The 26,548-nt window shown below is 38.8% G+C and overlaps 1 protein-coding gene across 1 annotated transcript in view; it reads right to left on the bottom strand.

Annotated features, from left to right (window-relative positions):
• FBN1 (fibrillin 1) overlaps positions 1-26,548 on the bottom strand; it is a 164,425-nt gene that overhangs the window by 50,352 nt on the left and 87,525 nt on the right. Inside the window, exons 16-31 of the mRNA XM_067305931.1 lie at positions 25,089-25,241; positions 23,209-23,262; positions 22,157-22,282; positions 18,790-18,915; positions 18,003-18,122; positions 16,908-17,045; positions 15,503-15,553; positions 12,851-12,976; positions 11,798-12,022; positions 9,615-9,740; positions 9,392-9,520; positions 8,430-8,555; positions 8,171-8,296; positions 7,153-7,275; positions 2,835-2,960; positions 1,877-2,002 (exon numbers count right to left, since the gene is read on the bottom strand). Coding sequence (XP_067162032.1) covers positions 1,877-2,002; positions 2,835-2,960; positions 7,153-7,275; positions 8,171-8,296; positions 8,430-8,555; positions 9,392-9,520; positions 9,615-9,740; positions 11,798-12,022; positions 12,851-12,976; positions 15,503-15,553; positions 16,908-17,045; positions 18,003-18,122; positions 18,790-18,915; positions 22,157-22,282; positions 23,209-23,262; positions 25,089-25,241 — 2,001 coding nt within the window. The remainder of the gene's footprint in view (positions 1-1,876; positions 2,003-2,834; positions 2,961-7,152; positions 7,276-8,170; positions 8,297-8,429; positions 8,556-9,391; positions 9,521-9,614; positions 9,741-11,797; positions 12,023-12,850; positions 12,977-15,502; positions 15,554-16,907; positions 17,046-18,002; positions 18,123-18,789; positions 18,916-22,156; positions 22,283-23,208; positions 23,263-25,088; positions 25,242-26,548) is intronic.

The following is a 26,548-nucleotide window of genomic DNA, read 5'->3' as shown; positions in this document are numbered from 1 at the left end:
AACAGAGTTGAAGGATGCTCTCATGGGTCCCCATTACCTGGGCCTGGGAACTCTGGCCGTGGCACTAAGGCATGAGCCAAAATGGGGCGGGGAATTCAAAGGTCCCCACCAGTAGGTCAGGCTTTTTAAAAGCGAGTGTGTAAGAATCTGCAAACTGCAGCCACAGTGGGAACTGCATCTTATACTTTGGTCCCTACACCCAGTTTCTTCAGCATGAAACCAAGCTAGGAAGCTCCTGCTCTGCTCCCTTCCTTTCCTGAAGAGGTATTTAAATCCAAATGATTCTGGTAATTTGTTTCGAGTGTGGCCCCATCTTAGCTGTTTCAGCACAACTGATATTTCACCTTTTTGTCTTGAACCACCAGCCCTTTTCAAACAGTGAGCTCCTCTACAGCATCTGCTGTGACTAAGAGGTGTCCTGGTGGTTTTAGGAGTGACTGTGTTTTCTGGTGAGTGCCATCCTCCCTGTGACGCCTGCATGTAGCCAAGAAGAGCAGAAGCTGGGCTGAGGAAAAGATAAAGATGGTGGTGGGAAGAACACACAAGGCAGAGAGCATCTATCCAGAGGGCTGGGCTTGGCTCGGTAAGACAACCAGGAGGGAGAAATTTCCCTGCCTCTCTGTAAACAAAACAGTATTGCTTGGGACATTTGCCACTACCCTGTGTCACACGCTACCAAACTGGTGGCTTTTTCCAGACACCTTCCTAGAAGCCATACCTCCAATTCCTTCTTTGCCTCCAGGACCCCCCCCCCCTTTTTTTTAAACCTTTCTGCCTTCTAATAGTTGCTTCACATTTCCTGACTGCTCCTGACTATCACTCATCACGCTGAGTATGATCGCTGTGCCATGTGTAACTGAGCAGCACAAGGGTTTTCAGGTCTAGAGAACTGAAGATCTTCACATAAGTTAGCACAGAAACAAAGAACATTGAAATGTTGGTCTACAGGGTACAATTAGGGATTTCTTGGATTCAGATCAGTTCATATGGAAGTCAAAGGCAGCTGTTACTAAGGCACAACCATTCGTCCAAGGTCCAATACACAAAGTACAACTCCAGCTCTTACATTGTTCTATGAGAGCTGTAAAAAAACAGCTTCATATATGTGGGGCACTTACAGAAGTATATTATTAACTCTGTACAATAAGGGCAGACTAAGAATCAAAGTTTGTCTCAAAAACATTGCCAAAAATGTGTTTACCCTAAGTCTACATTAAAAATTATATTAAACATATGTTTGCACTCATATTTTGGGCAAAGCCTAAGACTCTCAACACCTTGGCTTGAGATACCAGCACTAGGATTATTAATGTCACGCCTTCTGAGCCTGTATATTTGAACCTCATTTCTGTTAACTGGCAATACATGAAATAATGCAAATTCTGATTTTGCTGAAATATGTCAATATAATGTAGTTGGGTAGCTGTACTGTTGCCACTTTGCAAAAATTGAAAATACACTTTAGCACATATTGCAAGCCATTTGTATTTGCCAAAACAACAGTTGGAATAGATACCTGTTATTTGCATGCATAGTATACCATTAACTAATCCAAATCCTCTGTGGTCCTCAGTAGTCTGACAAGTTACAGCGAATAGCTTGTTCTGTTCTCTTAGACCAACAACAATATGATAATAAGCCCAATTTTGCTTCCAGTCAACATTTTGTCACTTGTTTCAATAGCAGCAGCAGCAGACTGAACACTACACCACAGAAGTTCAGCAGAACACAAGCTCAGCAAATTTGGATAAGAAATATAACATTTAACACAAATAAGTCAAAAGACACACAGTTAGAGGAAGTTTTGAATGCCAGAGAAAAGAGCATGCAGAATCACAAGTTTAACTAAAGGTTGATTATTAACTTTAAAACATACCTGTGCAACCAGTTGTGCCTTTCTTGCCTGAATATCCCATATCACAATGACAGATAAAAGAGCCTTTTGTATTTTCACAGGTTCCACTCAGACAGATGTTTGGATGTAGGTCACACTCATTAACATCTAAGAAAACATAGTTTGACATTTATTTAATAAAATTCTTAGAAATAACTAGCAGATTCTCTGAGGTATGATATTTTGGTACAAAAATGGGTCTACATATGCAAGCAGAAAACTAAATAGGTTAGGATGTAACACTGCCATATTATCATACCTTCATTAACACATCTTTAATTCCAGCTTTCCTTAAAATATAGAGACTCAAATTCAATGGTATTATCCAAAGAACGAATGTCTATTTGTTCTTGCTTTCTATGTATACATATGTGTGCGTACATTTATATATGCATACACACACACACACACGCATACATTATCTAGTTTTGCACAGTCCTTTCTCCTCACAGACGCTCCAGATTTTTAGTTTAAATGTGAATATTTGTTTTTGAAGTCACACTGCTCCTTGACTCCCATATTTTGTCCTACTGACGTACAGCACTCACACATAGTTTTGTCTTATTGAGAAGTTTAAATCAGCACTGGTGATCTATCTTGCTAAAAATTTTCCACAGTGTCACCCACTAGTAGTTCCCTTCTGCAAACCCTCTGTGATCGGAGCTGCATAAAAGCTCGCTGGAAGAGGACCCAAAGAAATGACTCTATAAATCATCCTGTTTGCATCCCAATTTGGCCTGGGGCTCTACAGGGACATACAGAGATTACATCTGCATTTGATAGATACAGGCTGTGCAGTGGGGCTGTTCCCATCGTCTGGTGGCCAAGATAAGGTGCAAGAGCAATGCTTTTCAAATATTGTTTGCCTACTTGGAGGTAGTGCCTTAATGAATCTTTTTCCTTAGTTAAGTCAGATTAAGAAAGATGTACTTTCACTTGCCTATGCAAGTCTTCATGTCTTCAGACGCCATGAATCCGTCGTAGCAAAGACACCTGTATTCTCCTGGAATGTTTGTGCACTGGCCTCCATCACAGATGTTAGGATTATCTTCACACTCATCAATATCTACAAGGACAAGTCAGATTAATACATGTTTTAGATACGTTAATTTTACGAGATGCAACCAGCCATTTTAATACTCTGATAAGCATAAAGATGAAATCCTTGCAAATAACTGAACAGTACATTGCAAAATTATCTTGATGGGTAGGCTCCCCATCTCCTGGTAAAGTCACTGGCAAACATTACTTTCTGACTCCAATGGGAGCAGGAACCAGCATTGTAGGTATAAAAGTCATTGACAGAAAAAAAATACAAAGTCTTTGTCACACCACATGACCACATACTTTGGAGATCCTTGGATACAGTCCATCATTGTTGATACCAACGGAAGTTCTGAAGTTAAATTCAGTGACAAAAATATCAGACTTTACAGAGGTTAAAAATGCCATTTTACATGCAGAATACCTCTATAAGCTTTAAGGGTTATGACAAACTTGAAACACAGAGTTGAGCTCATGATGGGAATGATTACAATACAAACATTTATTTCACTAAGAGATTTTATGTTTTCTTAGCATTTCAGCTTACTGGCTGGCCCAGCCATATACTTACATCCTCTAGCATGTAAAATGTTTTGTCAGTTCACAAAATTGGCCATCACTAATTGGGACTGAGTTGCAGAAACAGACACTATTATATTAATGTAGCCATGCCTTTCAAAGTCCTGGGGGTTATGTTAGTGTTTCTTAACTTTCATAAAACTCCTAGAATCTTCCTGTGTCAGCACCAACGTATACCAGCAAGAACAAACATTAAAAACTCTGCGTAGTGATTCCATGGGAAAAAATCATCACAAAAAGGACAAGATTCAAGAACACCCTCCGAGACAAAGGATGTAACTCATTACCAGACTGGTCTATTGTGGATTGCAGTAATTATGAGCTGCAGAAAATGAACTCACTTTAAGTTAAAATCTTATGTTCATTATTCTTCTATATTTCTAGCAGCTAGGGTTTCTGTGGCTATACAACTTCTGCAAGGAGGAAGGCTGATCAATCCCTGTTCATCTTAACGAGCAAATAATGTTGGCAAGGACATTAGCCTGGAAATGTTAATTTACAATAGAATTTGAATTAACATGCAAAATTAAGCTCTAGAAATGGGATAAGAAGAACAGAAATAAGGAACTTTATTTACTAACTTGCCACTGTACTGATTTCACAGCTAGAGGAAAACCAGCTGACAAAGAACCTGTTGTTTCTCCTAATTGAGCTGATTATTTATGCATAACCTCACCAATTCAAACCTGACCTACTACTGAACTGAACAGAATTCTTACCAGTTGAATTATCAAGAAATATATTCCATAATGGCTTTTAGCTATGTGTGATGTTAAAGATAAAAGACATGTTCACATAAAGAAAAAACTGAAAATGTGAAATATGTGTTTCACATACTCAGGTCACAGTGCTACTAAATCATGTACAGTGTACAAGCATACAACACAATAAAAACAGACACTGACTAGCACAATGACTAGAAAATGTTACAAAATACTTTTTTCCTTATTTTTCACTAAATTTGAGAATAGGCCAAAATTTTGGCATGCAGATTTTGAATACTCATCATATATTTATATATTCAATTAACATCATTTTTAGTATCTAAAAGGGCGGTGAAGGTTACATATCACATATCTGGATATATTCTTAGGTATATTTTGACCTGACATTCAAAGGTGTCTGGCATTTTCTGCTCTCAATGCATGACAGACATGCAGATATATAGCTGATATCTGGCTATGCAAACTGAAGGAAAAACAGCTGACTAGAATTTAATCACCATTATTTGTACTCACAATTAATTATAGCTACAATCTTTTCTGTATATGCTCAAATAGATCTGTAGTAATACTGAAAATCAGGTATTTCATCCTTCAGATCTCAAATATTGACAATATTTCTACTTAATAGGATTTTATTCATTGTCATATTTTATTAAAAAAATCCAAGTCACATATGGTAAACAGGAAACACCACAGTTTCTCTATAAGTATAGAATTATAATACTACCAAATGGCTTTTGAAAAGTGCGTAAAATTGATCTTTTAGATTTGGGATAGCAACCTGTCAACCCATCACACTAGTAGCTCTCCACAGATGCAATAGTGTGGTTTACACTATTGAGCTTTCAGCACTGTGTTGGACTGTAATTAGTCTTTGGCATTAAGTACATCAATATTCCTACTGAAGTCAGCAAACTTGTTTAAACATGCTTACATGTTGGCTATTGCATCCAAGCCTTTCTAATGAGAGAGTATGAAAGTCAATAGGTAACAACAATTAATAGCTGGCCTATGAAAGAAATTCTGTTTTTCAGAGTCAAGGCTGGATATAAATGTGCAAAAAATCATAATGCTTTCATGTCACTCACTCAAGTAAGATCTGACTACAGACTTCTATGGACATGTTTATGGTCAAGTTAATATGTGCTTAAAAACACTGACAGCCCATCCCCTCGCCACAGGTGGCAATTCCCTTCCTTGCCAGAGAAGGCAATTGATTTTTTGCCTTCCCTTTTAACTTTGAAAAGGGAAGGATACTAGTTTTCTAGTTCCAAAGTTTTTAGTTTAATATGTGGGAGGGTGCTCTAACTGATCCACTCTGTTCTTGGGTTTAGGGATGTCTCTGAGTAGCCAAGGGCAAGTGGGGGTAAAGCAGAATAGGAATGTTTCTAGTTAGTAGACCTGTGATCCCCAAGACTGCCCAAATATACACTTGGCTCATTTGCTTCCCAGTCAAGCCAAGAAGATGCAAACAGAAAAGTGGCTCAGAGGCCCCCTTCTCAGCCTCTCCTCCCTTCCCTCTTATGTACATCATCTCACAATGCTGTCACTTGGATTCAGATTTTGATCACTGAACAATTTTGATCAAATGGGTTTTTTTCGCATTGAAAAAGTACCCAAAATACCAACGTTGGCAAGCTTTTGTATGAACTTGCCTTTGCTAGAAACTTGACCTATTCCTGTTGCTAAAGCAAACTATTTCTAATCTAAATATTTTAGGTTTTGATATACTTATTATCAAGATCAGTCAAACGTGCACTTTTCTAGTTGATTTCTTCCTTTGAAAGAGGGTCAGATGCTTGCTGAAGATTGGCTACTTTACAGCACTCTGTAAGCCTGCAATGGGGGGCAAACTGAATTTAACCATGCTTTAAGGCTCTTTCATCCTGTTGGAATGGTAGTGAGTGGCCTCAGGGTAAATGAGACCCTGGTCAGAGGTCTATAAATATTTACAAATTCTAAATGGGAGCTCTCTCTATTAACTCAGTATAGAAAACTCTCCATTTGTTAAACTATAAAGGCAACTCTATTCCAAGGGATTAACCCTGTTAGATTTCTCATGCTCTTCAAGGAGCTCTTGGATGGAATTGGCAAACAGCTGGCAAATATTCACATGCCTCAACGGACCAGCGGTTGCGTAGCAAGAAGTAAGAGAAAAGGAGAGCAGAATTATCCTTCCAGTAACCTATGTGGAAATCACCGAGTACAATGACTTACTCAGTTTATAAGTCCCAGACTCCCAAAGGAGAACACTCGGCAATTAAACAGCTCTGAGAATTTTCTCACAAACCCTGTTTAGAGTGCAAGAGAGCTGCTTCCTAAGAAAGATTCATACTCTTCAGACTTCAGTTCGTGTGAAAATCATTCAGTTTTAAACTAATGCAGAATACTTGCATTTGGCTAAACAAACAATTAAAATAGGAATCTTCTTTCTCGCTTAGGAGCAGATGCCACATGACCACAGAACAGGACAATCTGCTCCTTTCTCTAGCAAGATGACATTGTGATGATGATGATGATGATTCTTTCCATTGACTTCAACATATTTTGGACCTGGACTTAACACAACACCTTAAGCGAAAAAATTTATCTCCTACTACCAAATCATTGCCTTTTGTTACTATACTCAGAATGGACTTCTACCCCTTTTGAAATAATGAAGGTTAAATTATCAGCAGGAAGGATACTCTATTCCCTTCAATGCAACTCAGCCTGCACCTGTGAAATTCTATACTTTGGAGATGTTGACTTTAGAAACAAGAACTTCATCTATCCTTCCATACATTAATTACATAATTTCTATTTTCACAGGGTATTTGTTATAACAGCTTTAATCTTAAAAAGACAGCCCATTTTAAAAATATTGAAATAAACCCATTTCAGTAGAAAAGTCCCCCAAATCTCTCTTACCAGTGCACGTCCTGTGGTCTGGCATGAGTGCAAAGCCTTGTTTACAGCTGCATTCATAGCTGCCCTCTGAGTTTGTACAGAAGTTCTCACAGCCACCATTCATTATGCTGCACTCATCAATATCTAAAACGGAGAAAATTGGAGTTAAAATCCATAATACCTCTTTCTTTAAAGCACATTTCAAAGACACACTCTGAGTCACCTTTCCAAAAGGGCATCAATCCAGCCTCCATGCTAGCACATGGATTTTTACACACTCCTTGAACATTCAGGTGTTTGCAAATAGGGGCATTGGGATGGATGTCAGACAAATCAGAGAGGCAAGGAGATGAGATTATCTGCAGTTCTCTTTCTACACAAAATAGTACCACTGCTGGGTTACCACTATCACAGAGGCAACAAAATTATTTGTAGGGATCGAGGAACAAAATTATTTCATATGCAGGATTAAAGCTGGCAGATTTTTGCAAGCATTTTTTGGGACACAAAACCTTGTACGCAAATGAAAGAAAAGAGTGCACAATAGGTGATTCAAACTGTTTTTTTAAGAACATGTGGTTTTAAGGAAAAAGTTAACAAAAAGGCCCTACATTTGAGGCTATTACAGATGAAATTAAGAAAAATTCAATTGAGCCACATGATCTGATTCCACGGTCTGTCAGGAATGTTGATTTTTAATAAAATATAGAACTCAGGACTTAACAAGCTATTCCCTCTTTAGTGTTAAAGTCTTGGGTAATCTAAAATAGCATGCTATTTTGCATGTCATGATTGATTTAATAGAGAAAGTAAGCTAGTACACAATTAACTAAAGCATTGTATAACTTCATTCTTCTCAAGTAATGGACATGCACACTTTGCTTTTGCGCATACTGCTCTGACAGACTGTACTAGATTTTTGAATCACAGTTATTTTATTAGAACTAAAAATGTCTTTACATAGCTATTAAAAATGAGATAATTATTTGCATTTTACCTTCCCCATTCACAACAGATCACGTGTAGATTTTGTCCTTACCAATACAGTATAATTTGTCAGGTGTGGACTGATACCCAGGGTTGCAAGCACATTGATATTTTCCAATCAGGTTGACGCAATGTCCATTTCGGCACAGGCTGGTGCTTAGGTCACATTCATTAATGTCTGTTTCAAAAGAAAGAGGTACACACTTTGGGTCTATAGGGAAACAATGCTAAAGCAAACATTGTAAGTGCATGCACAGCACAAGGCCAGTACATAAAGTGTGCACAATACCCATTTTGCCTGCACGTCATACCTATACACGCAGAGATATTTGGCGAGATGTGATGACCTGGAGGACAATCGCACCGAAAGCTTCCCTCTGTGTTGATGCAGGTGCCACCTCGGCAGAGAAGGGGATTGCGCTGACACTCGTCGATGTCTGTGAGAAGGGAACACACGTCACTGCAGGGGCCAGAGCTGTCCCACAACAGCAAACCCAAGGACACCTGGGCATCTGACCTCTTGTGAACACATCCATGCAGCTTCTCCTTACCCAAGCCCTTCTCCAGCTGCTGACTCTGCTCCCTCTCCAGACCTCACAAGACAAGCTCTCCTCCCACGAACCTGACCACACACTCTGACAAAGGCACAGGATTGCTCCACATTGCCGTGTGCACAGCCCCTTGAGGCCCCTCTCCACTGCCCTACCCCGCTCCAGCCCCACATGGACACATTCCAGGGCAAGTGACCTCCAGGCAGACGTTCACTTCAGACAGAGAAGTGGGATGGGCTAGCTGGATAATACAGACCCCAAGAGAACAAGATGGCTTTTGAGTGTGTAGAGTCAGGCTCAAGCCTGCTCTAAGGAAGGACCATCGCTTGCCTCCCCCTCCATTCCTGCTGAGACCCCCCCTTCCTTTCTTATACAACCTAAAACTGTTCACTGGAAGGTCTTCACTGGAAGGTATTTCTTTTGTTTGTTTTTTTGTTTATTTTTTAAGTGTTAAGATCTTTCTGGATGGCTTTTGCAACTGTCCACTTTCCAGAAAAATTCACATTGCAGTTTCAAGTCACAGCATATCTCTGAGGCTCTGATTTATATAAGAATTTTTTTCTGCCTTGACCAAGCCCTTCTCTCCCCACAGTCTGCTCCCCATCACGGTGCTGTCAGCCCAGTTCAGCTTCAATCAAGCTTTTAAAATAACCCTAGCGCTTCACAAAACTAAAGCATACATAGACCAGAGATGTGCAATAGAGACTCTATTAAAAACATACCCATGCAGTTTTTCATCATCATAAATCCACTTTCATAGCCTTCAAAACAGTCACATCTGAAGTCCCCAGGAGTATTGACACAGATGCCTTGGCCACAAAGGTCAGGAGAGATGCGACACTCATCAATATCTGTAACACAAAACAACATTTGCAGTGTTGTCAAATCAGTTCAGTTTTTCCTCTTCCAAATCAAAATTATGAGACACACATCTATGCAGTTTACCTGTGCAATTTCTTTCTTCCGAATCAAGGGCAAATCCACTATCACATCTACACTTAAAACTGCCAATGGTGTTTCTGCATTTTCCATGGGTACAAAGACTGGGGACCATTTTACATTCATTGATATCTAAAAATGAAACAGATAGAGGATTAGGCGTTCAGTCATCAAGTAAGCTAGCAAAATATCCTTCCAAGAAGGACGGGTTAGTAAAAATCTAAATTCTGCAATAAGAAGCCAACCATAATCATAAATGCAACTTCCCACAGCATAGTGACAACCATTATTAAGCAACTACATTATGATCTTTAACTAAGTATTTCAGAAGAGCTTTACAAGGAGGTAAAATCTTTAACCGTATCTGACAAAATCACATTTGGGGAAACAAATGTAACAGGGTATTCAATTTTCATTTGAACATACACCTCTTTCTCTTACACTAACGGAAAAAAGAAAAACCTGTGGAGGCAAAAATGCCACACCAAATTCAAAGAATTATTTGACAATTTATGGAAAAACCTGAACCAATTTACCTATTTATAAATGCTTAGATCAGTTTTCTTCTTTTGATCTTAAGGATACACAGGAAACCCTGAATTACAGTAAAAGGGCTGGGACGCTCAGGGAATATTTTCAGAGTGAATGTGCATAATGTGTTGCTGGGAAATGGGCATTGCTCTCTTTGAGCCAGTAAAATAGTGATGGAGCAATCAATCACATCTGTAATGCAAATGCAATTAAGGTTCTAAGGAAGACTGTTCAATGCAAGGTTATTCAAGTACTGCACAGACTTCCTAGCTCTCCTCTTCCAAGCCCACAACCGCAAAGAGGGAGTCTCTGAGAAACAGAATGAGACACTGGGAATGTAAGAGTTTGACACCATACTCCCTTTACAAGCCATGTTTCTCACTCCCCTTAGCATACTCTCCACACCTTTAACAGCAGAGACATATGATGTTACCACTTCATACAAAAACACAGCACAAAAGAACATTGCTGACTTCACAGGTCATTCTTTCTCCTGATAATCACCCCTCCTTTTGGGGAGCTTTGTATAAATTGATACTGACTTTCACCTAATCACCAAAGCAGACACTGTGTATACCAGTGAAACTGCCAAGAGCACTTTCTGCCATAAAACAGTAATATCTTCTTCCTTTGTCTTGTCAGATCTGATCCACAGCTAACTGAAGTCAATGCTAAGATTTCGGTGGACAGAAGATCAAGACTACAAGGGCCAAGGGAGCTTCCAAAAGAACTACTCTATCTGAGGGTTTCTGATAAAATATGTGACTCCTATGAGTCACAGAAAATATAACGAGCATAAATAAAAGCACATGTCACAATTCTTTATGGATAATTAATGCCTTAGCAACTGTTTATAAAAACTAAGGCTACCAACAACAATTGTCACTTTATTTATATTTTCCCCTCCAATCAAACTTCAGAATGTTTAGTTTTGGGGTAACTGGCTTTCTTTAAAAATATTCACACCCATTTGCGCTTCTGATACTGTCTGGCTTATTCCCACTGACAGCCCAGAAAGGCAGCTTTCAGCGCAGGATGCTAGGGTGTCACTGTGTGATTCCCGTTAATGCTGGAAATTTACCAAGCACAGTCATAACGAGCCTTAGTTTACAGTAAATCCAATTCTGCTAATTTGAGCTACCACCCTAGAAACATTTTTCTCTACTAACCTACTACCTCCACAAGAAATTCCCAAATTATTCACTCTTCCTAGCTTGCCCCACAACAGAATTGAAGTTAGTGTACTCTGCACAGGGGTGCCCTTTCGATACGTCCAAATTTGACTGCTCAGTTTGTTCCAGTTCATGCATTATGAGGTTCCAGGTTTTCAAAGCTATTTCATCAGCCTCATATGCCATCACATGCATCGTGGGAGACAAAGTCAGGGAAGTGGAACAATTTAACCTCTCTAGCAGAGACGCAAATTTAGTCTTTTGGAGCTGCAATATTCTGTGGGTTTTGTGATACAAACTAAATGAGCTTGTGTTTCATTCTGGCATTAATTTCCATGAAATCTAATGGGATTTTCAAGTGTGTCTGAAGGTTACCAAAGCACCTAACTATCAATGAAATCTTCAAACCCACAGGAACTTACCAAGAAGAGTAAAAGAAAAAGCCAGCAGGATTTGGTGTCAATGAACCACAAAAACATTACATACCTTTAGAGAAAGGTTTTCCAGTTATCTCTATTTTAGTAGAGAACCCAGGTCCTCTTGGACAAAGAGCTTCATACTCAGGTGATCCTTTCAGAGGACACTCCTCACACTCAAATCCCCACGCTGCACCCACTGAACAGCAGCAAGCATCCATTCGGTGTCGGCCTGGTATTTGTAAGGTGCATTGCTCATCTTCGTGCCGCAGGTAGCAACTCTCCAAGCGAATGTCTGTTGGGCAATTGAACAATATGTTGAGAGAGAAAGAGAGAATTTAGTTCACTGCAGAGGAATCCCTTTCCAAAATCCCTTCACAGGACAGTTTGCTACATATCTTTGTGGACTCAGAGGAACGTACCAATGACATTGTGTAGATCTTAACAGCAAAATATTAATTCTAAACTCTGAAATTAATATTTACAAATGAAGTCATTTTAAAGTTTTTTGTAAAATGGGGCTCAACATCTGAAGTAAATTTTGGATCAGGAGAGGGCTTTAAGCATGACCAGCTTATCATACCTGTATAAGGCCCCTTAATTACTACAAGCTGCGTCTCATCCTGAGAAAAATGTTGTGCCTTTAGTGTTATAGAAGGACAAACATGGTTTGGATGGAAGGTGGACAGCATACAAAACTCACACATTTCTGTTGTACTCACCAGTCAAGAAATACAGCGTGGCCAGAAACATTACAGGCTTCCTCACATCTACAAGCCCTGGTCTTGGCCCACCTCCTTTCCAACCATGGTGACTTTGGTGGGACTGCCAATAAAGAGTGCTAAGAGCACGGATGAGCTATAGGGTTTAGTAAGATGAACAGTTTGGAACTAAACCAGTGCTGTTCACCAGCTAGCAGATGGTGATGGACTTTGGCCACTACCACTGGAATCTGCTCATGTTCCAGTTGAACTAAATTCATGTCCTTGATCGACTCCATTTGAAAGTGATCTATGCAGAAAAAATCATTTTCCTTACTGGTAAGAAAACATACAGTGCAAATGTTGCTTGTCACATAGCTTTGATTTTCCCTAGGAGACTTGTAAATGGAATTAATACCTACCAAGACATGTCCGTCCAGAAGCATCTAAAGTCATTCCACTGGGGCACTGGCAAACAAATGATCCCAAGGTATTGACACATTGCCCGTTTGTACAAACTCCTGGGAACACCTCACATTCATTTACATCTATTTCCAAACAAAATGTGAATAAAAGTAATCACTAGCATGCTAAACACCAACAAATTGGAAAAAATATGAGCATTCTAATATTTGTGTTTTAGGATAAAATACGAAACCAAAGCAGTTTACATGGGCTGACAAAATTCCAAACATTTGGGATTTCCTATGCAAGTCAGCCAGAACAAATTAATTAAAACTGCTTCTGATTAGAAATATTAAGTGTCGCTACTTGCCATTCTTACATGGATTGAAATCCAATTCAAAAGCAACAAAAAAGGAGGGGGACTGAAAAAAATTTCAATTTCATTACGGGCCAGATTTTTAAAGTACACGGGCAAAGAAAGATGAAAGCAAGCACATAATGAAATTATGCATTATTCCCATGAAATTAAACTATGCTGTTTTTAAGTGTTTTTGAAAGTATTATCAGGCACACCTCTGCATTTCTGGACACTAACATCACCTTTGAAACCTGGCCCTTAAGTTTGTCAGCAATTAGCAGCTTTATAGATTAAAATAAATACCTTATCACTACACAGAGTTTAACTTCATTAAGTAGATTATCTTTCTATATTTAAATGGTAGATTTGGCACTTTTTGGTATGATAAACAGGAAAGGATTACCTGATTATCTGTAGTAGTTTGGCCTGAACATAAATAAACAGTTAGCAATATAAGTACAGGGTCCTCCCACCAGTGTCTTTTATGAAAGCCATACGCTTCGCAACTACCTTTAGGAAAAAGCCTCCAGCATTAAATTAAGGCCCAGGATGAAACATAAAAGTCAGAAGAAAATAATAAGAAGAAATTAGAAGGAAATGACTCTGGTAATCAAAACTGAACACTCATTTTTAGGGAGTGATCAAGAAGCTGGCAGCTTAGATTCACTAGGCTTCTAAGCAAACCCCCTAGTGCGAACAGACTATCTGCAACTGTTAAACTTCATGGAGCAGGGTGGACAACAAAAGTAGGGTGGACATCAGTGGCCTCTGCACTTGAACAGACACTATTAATAAAAGCCCCATATTGACTGGAAGGCAGGAAGCCTATGGACTATCTGAAACAGTTCATAGCTGGTGAACAATATTCCAGTTGACAACTCCAGGGCTCACCCGTAAACCAGAGGAACGCTGCCAGTTTAGTTTGCTTATTTCCTTGCACAAGGTCCATTACTCATTTTACATGGGCTGTGTATGGGAGAACTGAGTATCACCTTTGGGGAACTAAACTTACTCCCTCGTCCTGTTTTTCACTTGCCAGTAAATTTCCTAGAGCTCTTCCCCCGTCTTGAAAAATGCTTACATTGGTTGAAACCCAAATACTGTGCCAGTATGCTAAGAGCAGGGGAAACTACTCTGAAAAATCTGGGGCTATCCAGGTCCCATTGAAATGAGAAAGATTAAAGCATGTAATAGATGTAATCTGAAGTGCTGGTAAAGGAAATGCTGAAAACAGTTATGTCTACGTCTTGGAAGGATAAACTTTCCATCCCAGCAGTGTTGAAAATGTTCTAAGACTTTCCTTGTGAATAGAGAGAGGTGGGGCCACTTTTTTTTTTTTCTTTTCTTTCACTTACACACTCCAGAAAGTGTTGCTGAGGTCAGATAAGTTATGTACAGTGGGTCTGCAGCACGGACGTGCCAAGGTATTCAGTCATCGTTTGGAAAGCAAAGAATATGTGTGAGGGTGTTCCTCTTTATTTTTTTTTGTTTTATTTTATTTTTTGTTAAGGAAAAAAAACAATGTTTCTTTATGGAAGCTACATATGGGAGTAATTTTTAAAAAATATTTTAACTGCAGTGTCATGTCAGATGTTGTCAGTCAGGATGACCCACAGCAGTTTGAGACTCTCTGAGCTTCTGCGTATTATGGAAATATGCAGTACTTTGCCAGGGGTTCAAATCAATTCAAATGAAGATGAAATAGGGTGGAACCTTCAATTCTCACAGAATAATACATAGCCATCTCATACTGAGCAAAAAGCTACACATTTTAAAAATGTTCAATGTTTTCTTTAATCCAAGTTTAACTGTGTCCTGATGCCCTTTTTCAATAAAGCAACTAAAACTATGCTTTGGAACATGTCTGATTTAATGTAATGTTACATGGATGAAAGCCAAAGTTAAGAAAAAACCTTCATGTGATATATATTCTTTAAACATTCTTCTTCTAAAGCATACTAATGGCTTGTCATATCATTGTATCAATAATGCCATGTTTTATTGCATATATAAGATGCATATTTTGCCCAAAGAGCTTACTCAGTTAATAGTATCTGAAAAGAGAGAACCGTCTCCTTATACACATAGACACTATTTGCAAGTGTGTACTTTGAGATAAACTGTGAGTATGTAGGAATGTTAAACAAACTGAAACCAAATTCATCACTGACACAACTCTAATGAAGTCAAGGGAATTACAAGAGGTAAGAATTTGGCGTAGCGTCCCTCTGTGCTAAATTAACCACTTAAATCAAAACACTAGCATTTTTTTCATTCAGGTTCTGATTTATGTTAAGGCAACAATAAATACCTTCACACAATGTTCCTCTTATTCTTGAATATCCCTTTTGGCATATTGGGTCTGTAAAACAAACAAAAGTGAACTTTTAGAATGCTACAGTCCAAAGATTGCCGTTAACTTATTGTGCAAAAATGATCATGTGAAATATTATTTAGAGTTTATTGGTGTGAGAAGTCTGAGTGCTTAGACAATCTCTCGGTATTTTCTCAAATAATATTTCTGAGACAAGATGGGCAACTCTATAAACTATGTAAAGTGTCAGCCATTATCATCTTTTGCTTCCATTGTTTCTTAGCTAGCTAACCCAAAAGTGGTTATATCATTCCTGCTTCACTTAAATCAATTAATTCATTTAATTTCATCACAGGACATTACAGCCACATTTACCACTGATGGAAGAGGATGAATTCTACTAAGATGTGAAGGATGAATTTTATTAAAGACTTGAGGAAATTAGCAGCTTTCAGCCTATAGAAATAACAACACACACATTTCTGGGTACATGAGCTCATCCCACAGTTCAATCTAGTTGTCAAGTAAATATGCAGAGACCTCAACCCATTTCTTGATCAACCATATGATTCTCTAGGTCATCAGTTAATCTACAGAGTATAATAACAAAGGCTACTCCCTCTCCTCCCTCCATTACCACACCAAGATCCATTTGTTGCAAACATTTTCTTGGAAGCTCTGGGGAACATGCATCTACTGCTACATCATTAGGAACTCTAGAACACTAATTATGAGAAACCATGCTAAAGTAATGCTGCAAGTTACAGACTGTAGGTGTGGTCGCTTCCCTTCAAATTTAATCTTGTAAGATGTTTACTATAAAAGCCAGCTTTAGAACCTTCTGTAGCTACGTGCCACTATCAAATATTAAGATATCTCTTTCCCAGACTGACTAAGGAAAGAGTATTTGATAATAGAGCAAGAAAAATGATTTGACTAGCCTGTGGCGAAACGACTATGACAATAATGTGGGTCAGCCCCAAAACAGGAAAAAATCTGGGTTTCTGAGGATATATATCCATTGTAACACAATGCCACATTCATCATGATAAAGCAAAGCTAAACAAGACATAGAACAGCTCGCAAGGCTTCCAAAACTTTAGGGATTATATGAGAATAAAACCATTCTTACTATCCTTTTTTTATGTGGCATGGGTGCCTAGATGACCATTACCCTCTTCTGTGCACTGAAGGAATACACCAGGGATTACACAGTTAGACAGCTTTAACCAGCTATCCCTTTAATAAGCTTATTCCTTTTGCCTGAACATTAGATTATTCACGTATTCAAGTAAAATGGGAGGGAAAGGAGATGGCACATTTATTACTGACTCTGGTAATATCAGTTGTGAGGTACAGAAGCTGTGAACAGGAATTTTAAGAGAATAAATGAGAGTGTTACCTCGTTCACATGGTGTACATGGGCTACCCCAAGCAGCGCCTAGTGAGGAACAGCACTGGGACTTCAGAGTTGCTCCATTGATATTTATTTCACATCTTCCATCCACTATGTTCTGCCAACAGGTGCCCTTAACAGTTTCTGTACGGAAAAAAAAAAAAGCCAAGATATTGTCATGCAAACTGCTTAGCACTACCCATGAACATATTTACCAACATACCTGAATTTAACAGTGACAAAAATCGTCCTTTCATTGTAACTTGACACATCAGATTTGAGTTTATTTTAAAAGCTCTTAATTTATCCTTCTCTATGCTGGGCTACAGCGTGAAATCCATCCCAGCACAGAGCCCTTGCAGGACCCGGTTTACGCTTATTGAGCTTAATAGGGAGTACTTTAGCACCATTCAAGATCTGTATTTACTGTGATCCAGATTAGAGGCACATGCAGCAGAACAGGGTAGATATGAACCTCCCCTAGATTTTCCATTAGTCTACTAGATCCTCAAGTCTGGATATCTGACCCTCCCATATACAGAGTGGCAGGAGATAGCTAAGGACTAGACAGAGCTCTAGCTCCACAATTCTCCTCACTCACTAGGCAACAGCTATAAACTATTGTCCCTCCAGAACACCTGAAGGAAGAAATCATGAGCTCACAGAGCATCTGAGTAACAGTGTTGTTCCATGGCTGTTCTGGACCACACACCACAACTTGCTCAAGCTCCATCTCAGATCAAGAGCTGGCCTTTCCACAGACCAGATCTTAAGGAGCACATGTTCACCTTGCTTGCAGGAGGATCTAAGCAGGCAAGCATAGTTCTGAAGAACTGGCCTGAGCATTTCTGTAGTTGTTACAAAAACCTTTCATCTCTCTTTCAAATATGACATGGAAGCACACTCAAATGCTTAGACTCACATTTTACGTACCCACGGTAATGGTGAAAACAAACACTTTCTTAATATTGTTTCTGTAACATTTTCCACTAAACTTATCTACTCAAGTTATTTTTAAATATTTTCTGAACTTGGTGTACAACATTTGCATGTCACTGGACATTTTCAACCAGCAAACAAAAACTTCAGAAGAATAAATACCTATGCAGATGGTTCTTGTTGTATCCAATGTACTTTCAGGAGCACATTCACAAGCGAAAGAGCCGGGTGTGTTTTTGCACACCCCATTAACACAGGGGTTAGATTCACACTCGTCAATATCTAGAAGGGAGACATACTGCCATTAGTGCCAGGAAGTATTAACAAAAATACATAAAGCCTTTTCCACCTTAGGTAGAAACTGAAGAGTCTCTCCTCATGATAGGTTTCCCTGATATTCTGTTTTTCAGTTATGAAGCTCTTCACAATAGACTAACGACATATGTTGACTTAAAAGACACGCTAGCATGTTCGAACATTAAAACACTGAACTCAGCAGCAGCACTGCATTTCTCTGTGAGGTCCAGCTATTACCCTGCTTTGTGGTGATGGACTGTGATGTTTAAGTGATTTAATACCCATCCTGTCTGTGGCTCAGAAAGGATTTCAAACAAGGACCTGTCTGGCTCTTTGTTCTTCACATAAGAAAATAGGTTAGTAAAACCTGCTTCTTCTCACATTTTTCTTACTCTTGGCAGAGTGCAGGCTCACCAGTGACAGTCCATAAGGAGCGGGCTAGTACAGGCCTGATATGGGCTATTCCACTAGGTTATCTAACACTTGCATGTTTTGGCCTTGTATCTCCTCTTTCCCCTACTTCTCCCTATCATTTCTCTATGTGTTTCTAGTCTACATATTATATCCTCATCAAGGTTTAAAATATTCCTGGCACAACCTGCAAATGATCCCAATGAATAAAACTAGGATGGCATGGAGTGTTATCAATTACCTTCACATGTTTTTAGGTCAGGAGTGTATACAAATCCTTTGGGACAGGTGCAGGTGAAACTTCCAGGGGTATTTCTGCATTGTCCATTGTCACAAAGCAGCAAGTTCAGTGCACATTCATCAATGTCTGTAATGAAAATTAAGAACTTTTAAAGAAAGAAAATATTCCTGGACTAGAAGCCATGACAAGATTTCTCTCCCAGCAGCCGTATTTCCTTAGATTTTGTGTATGTGAAGAAAGGAAGGAGACAAAAGGGAAGGAGAAAGAATACACACACATGCCTTGTACTGTTTTTCAGAGATGCTAAAAAGATTTCTAGTTTTTTTGGTAAATAATAGGCTTGGAAGTATTTCAAATGGAAACGACCACTCCACAAAAACTACAGTAACACTAAAAAAAAAAAAAAAAAAAAACCCTAATGTGAAAAATCCCACTTATTACACCTTCCTTCTTTATGAAAATTAGCATTAAAATATTGGCAATAATAGCAAATTTATGGATTCAAACCACACAAATATCACCCAGATAAAACATTTTTATTTTGTTTAAAAAGAAAAAAGAAAAAAAATCTTCCCTGTATATTTTTGTTGACCTTTTTTCTATGCTTTATTCTTTATTAGGCTATTTTACTCTTATAAGAGCTAGCACTTGCTTTCTACACATATTCATAATATGTGACAACCGAAGCATTGTTTAAAATAAAGTTGGGAATCATCCTTTCATCTTGCCTATGCTGTAGAATAGATTTGTGCAGTCTCTGATTCCCTGCACACCAGACCCTACGTTGACGAAAGAAATGAGGAGAGAATTGGTTTGGAAAGGTTTGCTGGTCATCCTGGTCTTTACATCACTGTTTTTTCCTGGTCTGCTCTTGACTGTCTTACATGTTATGGTTACCAAGGCTAATGTGAGTCTACACTTACTTTAGAGATGAAAAATTTGAATAAAAATGCTGGCATAGATATAAATCTTAGAGAAGCTAAATTTCAAGAGCCCGAAGGAAATCTTTGGAAGCGCTGTGATCATTAGAGAGAAGTTGCAAGAAGGTGGCAATGGGCCACAAATGGCAGGTGAAGATCAGGAGAGACCCAGAGAGCAGACAGGAACAATTGGCTAAGTCAGAGAGGCCTCAGAAAGTGTTGAGAGAAGTTGGGAAGACTGAGAGGGTCAGAGCAGCAGCTGGAAACAGCAAAAGTGCTAGGAAAAGCAGGGAGATTTGCAGAATAAAACAAACCGTGTGGGAAGCTTCACAGGAGTTCAGAAAATTTGAGAGAGGGCCAGGTGGAACATTATGGAGGAATGGGAAACAGCTGTGATGGAGCCTGGATGTGGGCTGCAACAGGGTGGGCTGTGGAGCAGCTGGAAAAGTCACAGATGGACAGGGAGAAAAGAAGGGATGCCATAAGCTAGGGGCAGTCACTGAAATGGGACATGAATAATCAAAGACAGAAAAGCAAATGGGAAAATGGGATAAATTACAGCATGACTTTTATCAAAGATAGATCAAGTCAGATTATTTGGGTACTGTTTTTTTTAAATACAATAATTGATATGTTAGACCAAGATTACACAAATGATTTAAGCTATTTAGATTTCAGAGGAGAATACAGAAACCAAATAAAATTGTTATGTAAGCTGGAGGTAACAGGAAGGAATTTAACAACTTCAAGGAAGATCCAGAACTGGCTGAAGGACAGACTATGAACGGGTATATTAAAAAGGGGAGTCATCATGATGGATAGGGGATGTTAGCAATGTCTTTCAAAGATCAGTCTTGGGACTAGTCCTATAACATATTCATTGCAATGTAGAAATAACAAATGAATGAGATCAAAAACTGTGGACACTACTACACAGGAAGTTATTGCCAGTACAGAGAAGGACTGGATGCAAGAAGATTAAAATAATTTTGACAATGGGAGTGAGAGAAATAGGATAAAATACAATCGGTGAAGTCCAAAACCCTGCAATTAGGGAATAACAAGAACAGGTTATAAACCAGGAACTCATCAGTTGAAGGCAACAGAGAAGAGAGCGCTCTGAGTGTAACTCCCAATCAGAGGTTGACACTGATCCACAAGTATAACACATATTTAAGAAAAGACTAATGCACTCTAGATCATTTTTGAAGGATATTCTTAGGAGAGACAGCAAAGTATTGGTACCACTGTAAAAGGCATTGGTAGGACCTCATAGACTACTGTATACTGGTCAGACAGTTCATGTTCAGGAGAAGCCTACGGCCTCTTCTTCTACAGAAAGACTGAAAGTGTGGATTTGGATAGCTCAACCAACAAAGCGTGAGAAAGGATATGATGATTCTTTATGAATACTTTGGGGATAAATATCATGGTGCTAAATAAAAGGATAATACTATCACAACACTGGTCATAAATTGGTCACAGATAAGTTTTATCAGGGAACTAGAAGAAATTTCTAATCAGCTGTACAAAGAGGTCTGGAATGATGCATCAATGCAGGGGTGGAAGAAAGAAAACTATAGGGTTTTCAGTAGGGAGCTTTCGATGAGACTGTATAATGGAACAAGAGAATTGCCAAAATTAAAATTTGCAATAGTAGTCCACAGGCATCTGATAGTTTTTTCTTTTTACATCCCAGAAGATACTGGACTGCTACCTATTTGCATTCTCTTCATCCCATGCCACAGGGCTTCTGTCAGTTACCCCTAAGACGCGTTGTTCTGTGATGAACAACTTGGCTTCAGAGTTTTTTCACTTGTACAGCACAGGAAATCAGCCCTAGCTAGAGATGGCATGCAGGCAGAGTCTGCCGGTCTTCTACCGATATATATACCTGTGCCTGGCCAATACTCTTCAACACGGTTAAACCAATAGCCATGCCTGAAAGTTGAGAGGGAATTTTCCCCAAAGTCAGATTTGGCAGAAACCATGGAAACCTTTTTTAGCATGTGGGATGCTTATCTCCCTAGGATCAGTTGGGAGTTTTACTTAAATATCTTTCTATTGGAGGAACCTAGCACGCTGACGATACTGGATCTCTCCCATGGTGCATTTTAATTGCAGTATCATGTTTCGTCTGATGTTGAGAAATGTTGGTGCTGTTAGAGCACACGTTCAGTGAACTTATCTGAACTAGATCTTTATTGCCTGGTTGCCAGTGACTCAAGTCACTCATGACAAGAGTCCCTTACTGTCCTATGTTAGAGGATTCTATGAGCATTGGAAAGCACAGAAATTAAACTCAGAGAATTTAGCAGAAACATCTAGAAATGTCAGGAGAGCAGTTAGCAAATCTGATGAAACAGAAAATCTGATGAAACTTGTAAAAGATAAAGGAGGATAAATGCAAGCATCACACTTCAAAGGAAAAATGGGACATTTCATACCAATGCAATTCTTCCCAGTTGAATCCACTTCATACCCCGGGTTACAAATACATTTGTATGTTCCATGCAGATTCTCACATCTTCCATTTGGACAGAGATCAGTATCCAGTAAGCACTCATTAATATCTACGCAAAGATTTAAAAAAAAGAAAAGGTCAGTTGTGTGGGGAGCTTCCCTTTTTAGAATAACAAATTCTCCAAATTAGAAAAAGATGTATTTTCAGTAACGCTACCATTGGCTGCTCCACATTTATAATTGTGCATTTCTGATTAGGAAACTGCAACCTAAATATTCACACTCAATAACAAAAAGCATCCCTGCCAGACTGACTTAAGACCATCTCTAACGCACAAACATTTAAGACACTTGTAGATAAGAACCGGGATGTTAAACTGAGGTCTTACATTTACAGATGCACAGGTATGAATACTCCCTGCATTCCCTGATTCATATACGTTTCCAGGTGGCATCATCCCACAGAGCATGAACACCCCTTCTTTCTGAATGCTTTTCCCTCTCTGCCGCCAACAAACTTATTAGCGAGCGTTGCCTGACTTTGGGGTTGCGATTTCACAGTCCTAAGACTGCAAAGCTTTTACTGTTATCATTTGCTTCTTCTCTGTATTTATTAACCAAGCTCTGTTGGCCTGGCTTCTGTGACTGAGGTGAAAACATGCAAAGAAGCTCAATGCTCAACATGGCTATATTCTTCAGGATAATTTCTTTTAACAGGGAAACATGCAAATATGACTCTCATATATGATTTCTAAGTCATATAGGTAATGACAATGCTCACAAACTTGCTGCTGTTTTATAACAGCACTCAAATACATTCAATGGCATAAAACAGAGAGAGCACACTGGTGAAATGGCATTCTCCATTCATTTCATCTTCAATTCATCTGTGTGTTGCAAACAGCCATTTGGATAAGCCTTCCTCTCACTCCTTCCCACTGCCACCCCCTCCCAATATGTCTAAGATATCAAGGATACTGAAGGTCACACTTTTAGCCAGAACTTCTACAGTTCTAGTTGCATTAGGTGAGCTTACCATTTCCTCCTGCAGTCATGCCAGTTCCACTGCTGCACAGAGCCTGATATTCAGCTGGAAAAATATTAAAATACTTACTGGAAAATTCTTTTTTAGCTCATTGACTTCAACATCTTTTACAATATGCAAATTAATTATTCCATAGAAATAACATGCCTTCCAATAATTCTAAAATTGAGCTACATGCGTACCCTCACTATCTCTGAAACATTTTAGCAAAATCGGGGATCTGCATCTGCTGATGCATATGGCTGAGTAAAAACTTCCTATGGTGAAATGATGTATTTAGGAATGGTCGTAAAATTCACGCCGGCCCCCATACACAAATGAACTGTAACACCTTCACAGCAAGATTTTCTAGAACTCATGTCCAAGTCCAAGTCCTTGCTCAAAGTGCATGCTCAAAATGACCAAGAAACAGAAAATGTTTTCCTACAAATCTAGAACATAATGTTGCGCATTTAATTCCACTTAGCAGGAGTTTCTGCAAGAATTCATACCAAACCAAGACTCCTTTATCCTTAAGGATTATCCTTAAGAAAAGGATTCCTTTCAGGAATTTTTTTAAGTTTCTGACACAATACTCCTCTCTAAGAAATCCTCTCCATTCCTCCCCCACTCAAAGCCCAAAGTAGTGCTATGTTTCACCCCTCATGAGATGGCATTTTTTAACAGTAAAAGAGATGGGCAAAACAACACAGGAAAAATAGCTTCCACATGTGTAAATGTTCTGCTAAATTAATTCAAATATAAAACAGAAGTTAATGATACTGAGTCTGATATTTACAGAACATTCTAACTCTATTGTACAGTAAAAAGGGCCTAGTGGTATCAGCAGCAGTTGCTGGAAAGGCGCCTTCCTGTTCTGGCAACATTTCTGTGGCATTTTGCTATTTTAAATGACATGGCGCACCACAAAATGGTGGCTAGTAAGTTCCCTCTGAAGAGCTCACATCAGCTCAACTACTCTGATTTGTTCCAACTGGTTTTGTCTCCCTAATGCTTTTCATAAAGCTGTCAGTTAAACTGAGCTTTAAAAAAGAAGTCTGAAATTACCTTTGCCTACAAAGCAGGTAACAAATTAGCATGAGATGCTCCTGAGCTACATATCAAATGGCGTATTTTATTTATATGCAACAATAAATTTGCTAAGTGAAAAGAATCACTTGGCGAAGCTGGGCTTTAAATGAGCTTCCTGCAGCCACCTCCATGAAACCAGGGTCTCTTATTTACTGCCTTCAGGAGAAGGTCCGTGTCAGCATGCTGTTCTTGTAAGCAGTGCTTTCTTAAAAACAGATCCTGCCCATCCGAATGATTAAGATTGCTATCTTGCCAGAGTACAGTCCTGTTCCAGAGAACAAAGCTTGGTGGCGATTTGGTGAGAAACTCAAGTTTTCTTAACAGTCTTAACTGGGCTTCTATTTTCATGCTGACTATTTAAAGGCTAATTACTGTATAAATGATTTCAGATCACCTGAATGATCTGAAGTTCAGACAGCAAACATCTGACTGACAGGTGTACATAAGAATTTGAGTATGTGAATTACTCAAGATACTCCCATGAATAATTTGAGGTTAAAACTATACTTTCAGTAATTCACATCTATCAAAATAGAGATGACTGTGTGAAAATCTGGTTTGATGCATGTTATGACTCTGCACCAGATCTTGGCATTTACTTATGCCTCTCATGAAACTGTCTCCTGTACTCTTCCAACACGCAAAATAGCAGATTTCTCAAAATATATAACATGTTGTATGACAATTTAATCCTCCAGATTTAAGATGAATTGTTAATATAAAACTGCATTTTACCATTCTAAAAATAATTTGACAACATAAAACTTAGGTTACAATGCATACCCGTAAATACGTCATACCTGAATTTTGCGCTGGGCAGGGCTGACAGGGCTCTCCAAAGGCGTAGTCAGTGCTGGCACAACAGCACTCTGATTTTGTAACCGCACCAGTTAATGGTCTCACGCATTGTCCTCTCTTGTAGCCACCATAGCATGTGCTTCGCATATGTGTATCTGAGGAAAGAAATCCCTCTTAATCCTATCATAACCAACTATAGTGCCATAAATTACAACATCTATTAAATCTAGCTCGGGAGTCATAAACACTGCAAAATAGCTGTCAAAACAAAACATTGTTCACCATTTCCTGTGCTTCTCACCTACCTATACCCTTGCTCTACTCAGGACGAGAAATTCTTCTTCAGGCTCTTAAGAGTTCAGACACACAAACTACTCACCATATTTAATGACTTAACATGCATTAGCAAACTACAAAAAAACATCTCTGTGGGCTTTAATCCACAGCAAACACAATGCGTAATGCATTAGCTTAAACCTCTTTTATTGACTCTGTAATGCATTTTAAATTCCTACTTATTTTGCAACAAAGTACAGAAATGATTATCATAGCTCTGCTGACTACGGCAACTGTCAACTGCAATAAATCACACACACATCTGGGCTCAAAATTTCGTGAAAAAAACATTTTTCATGGCCCCTGAACATTAACGGCAGTTTCCTTAATGACAACAGTTATGGCACATTATTAAGATGGCTTATTAAAAACAACTTGTAAACTGAACATTTGGGGGCAAACATTAAGATATGAGAAAACTTTATTTTTCTGCATTTTTCCCTTAGGGCATCTCAAAATACTCAGGAATGAAGGCTTACAATTTCTGTGGGTGCCATGAGTGCATGTATGCACCTATACATAGTATTTTTTATGACTACTACTCTGTATCATAGCAAAGGTAGCTTCCAGGGAGAGGGGCTTCAACCTTGAACTAGCAAGTAGCCACAGCAATAAGGGGCTATTCCTCTGTCATGTCACAGGGATATTAATCTCTTATAACTCAACAGGGGCTTGGTGGCTGCATCCCAGAGCTAGAGCTGGGTGTATCGCAAAACTTCTGGAAAACCTCAATACAGTTTATTTTATTCTCACAGTTAGAGGATTAACTTGATTTTAACATTATTTTCTTTCCCCTTCTCAAACTTGTTAATTGTCTGATACATCATGGTTAAAACCAGCCCTGGTGAAACACCCTGGATTAAGCCCACTAAAGGCACGCTAGAGCTTCTGTTTTAAATTTATACCTGATAAAACAAAGAATGGGAGAGGGGAAAAAAAAAAACCTCAAAAAGAAAAGTTCACAAAAAGTTAAAAAGGGGGGGGAGGGGAATCGCTGACCTCTGATCTTTCTTCTGTAAAAACAAAGAAAAAGTGAGTAAATGCTATTCCAGTGCACGAGATTTAAAACGCCTATCTTTTCAGAATCAGGGCTGATATTTGTTACTTTTTAAAAACTGCCCCATAA

This window comes from Apteryx mantelli, chromosome 15 (assembly GCF_036417845.1).
Source record: "Apteryx mantelli isolate bAptMan1 chromosome 15, bAptMan1.hap1, whole genome shotgun sequence".
Taxonomy (NCBI): domain Eukaryota; kingdom Metazoa; phylum Chordata; class Aves; order Apterygiformes; family Apterygidae; genus Apteryx; species Apteryx mantelli.
The sequence above is the reverse complement of the archived record's forward strand: the minus strand, read 5'-3'. Positions and strand labels throughout refer to the sequence as shown.